This window comes from Trachymyrmex cornetzi, unplaced genomic scaffold (genome assembly GCF_001594075.2).
Source record: "Trachymyrmex cornetzi isolate Tcor2-1 unplaced genomic scaffold, Tcor1.1 C3939718, whole genome shotgun sequence".
NCBI classification, from domain to species: Eukaryota; Metazoa; Arthropoda; class Insecta; order Hymenoptera; family Formicidae; genus Trachymyrmex; species Trachymyrmex cornetzi.
This window is the reverse complement of record NW_017295374.1, coordinates 173-1898: the sequence shown is the minus strand read 5'-3', so window position 1 is coordinate 1898 and position 1726 is coordinate 173. Positions and strand designations below refer to the sequence as shown.

The 1726-nt window shown below is 34.0% G+C and overlaps 1 protein-coding gene across 1 annotated transcript; it reads left to right on the top strand.

The window, feature by feature from the left end:
- Nucleotides 1-328: 328 nt before the first annotated feature.
- Nucleotides 329-1515, top strand: LOC108767079 (uncharacterized; the record flags this gene model as incomplete). Its single annotated transcript, XM_018516808.1, has 3 exons — nt 329-517; nt 640-727; nt 997-1515. Coding segments are annotated over exons 1-3 (796 nt in total), but the record flags the coding sequence as incomplete, so codon positions are not given.
- Between the last annotated feature and the right edge of the window lie 211 nt (nt 1516-1726).

Here is a 1726-nt window from a genome sequence, read left to right as displayed (position 1 = left end):
AGAAGAAGACTGATCGGGTAGCGCCTTTTGTATATTACTTCCTTTCTCGTTTCTTTATCTTTCACTCGCGCAGCTTGTTTTCTGTTATCTCTTGAAATGCGAACTTCTTGCTTGTAACGTTGTATTTTATAATCTTTATAAAAGGCTTTATACACGCTAAATTGTTAGAATTATTGAACATACCTATAACCCGATTATCAACTGGTTATGGACTCAGACACACAGTGAGTGTAAAAACAAGGAGCGTGTAATTAATAATTTGAGAGGTTATATCAAAGAGATTGTCATTGGTTAGAACTGGTAATAATACGCGAGAATATTTACAAAAATGGATCAAACTGTAGTACCAATTATCAAGTTGAATGGAGAAAACTGGATAGTTTGGAAATTTCAAACCTCAGTCATTCTAAAAGGGCGAGGTTTATACGACATAGTGGAAGGTCAAAAACCAAGATCGTCGGTAGTACAGGAACAGGAAGACTGGGATAAAAGGGATGCAAAAGCTCAAGAAATTTTGGTGATACGGATAGAGCAAGGACCTTTAACCCATCTGTTGTCATGTACCACGTTAAAAGAAATGTGATCGAAGTTAAAATCAGTATACACAAAGAATCTGTAGTAACTATTCACCTTCTTCAGCAAAGATTCTTTATGCCAGAGTTTGGAGAGTCAGTGTCAACATATATATCACAGTTGGAAGAGATCAGAAATAAGCTAAAGCAAGCAGGTAAGGAATTGTCAGAGAAAATAATGATGACTAAGATAATAATGTTATTACCAGAAACATATAAGCATTTTAGGTCAGCATGGGAATTTGTACCTATCGAGAAATAAATCTTGAGGAATTGACAGCAAGGTTATTGGTTGAAGAAGAAAGAATGAAGTCATAAGATAATGCAAGTGCATTGGCAAATACTAGCAGTAGAAGAAACTTCAGACACAATAAGGATAACAAAGATTTTAAGAAAATAAATTGTTTTATATGCCAAAAACCAGGACATACAGCCAAACAGTATAAGAAAAATGAAAACTCGAAAATGAATATGAGAAATTGCATCCATTGTAAGAAGTTAGGCCATGCAAGTGAAAACTGTTGGTTTCGAAAAACTAAAGAGAACGAAAAAGATAAAGAAATAAAACAGGATAAAGAGACAGAAAACAAATCTAAGGTTAATGCATTTATAGGAGATAACAGATCAAGTAATTCTAAGGATTGGTTTATGGACACTGGAGCAAGTGAACACATGTGTAACGACAAGAAGATGTTTCAGATATTTTGTGAAAGGCAAGAAATCAAGAAAATAAAAATAGATAATAGAACTTTACTAGATGTTAAAGGAAAAAGTACTGTTGTGTTGTATGCATGGACTGGATCAGATTTCATTAAAACGTTTTTGTCCGACGCTTTGTACGTACCTGATCTAAAATTCAACTTGTTCTCTGTCGGACATGCAATGGATAAAGGTTATCAATTAATTACAAATAGTAAATACTGCGAGTTTGTAGATAGAGAAGGTAAGGTTCGAGCCAGAGTAGAAAGATACAACAAACTCTGTAAAATGAGTTTTAAGCAAGAAAATGGAATATCAGAGCCAAGAAACAATGATTATAGTTCGGTGTGTAATGCTAAACAGGATTATTTTGATATATCAAGTTGTTATCTTGTGGATAAAGTAGAAACTCTCTCATCATGGCATCGTCGACTTACACATCAAAATGTAGACCA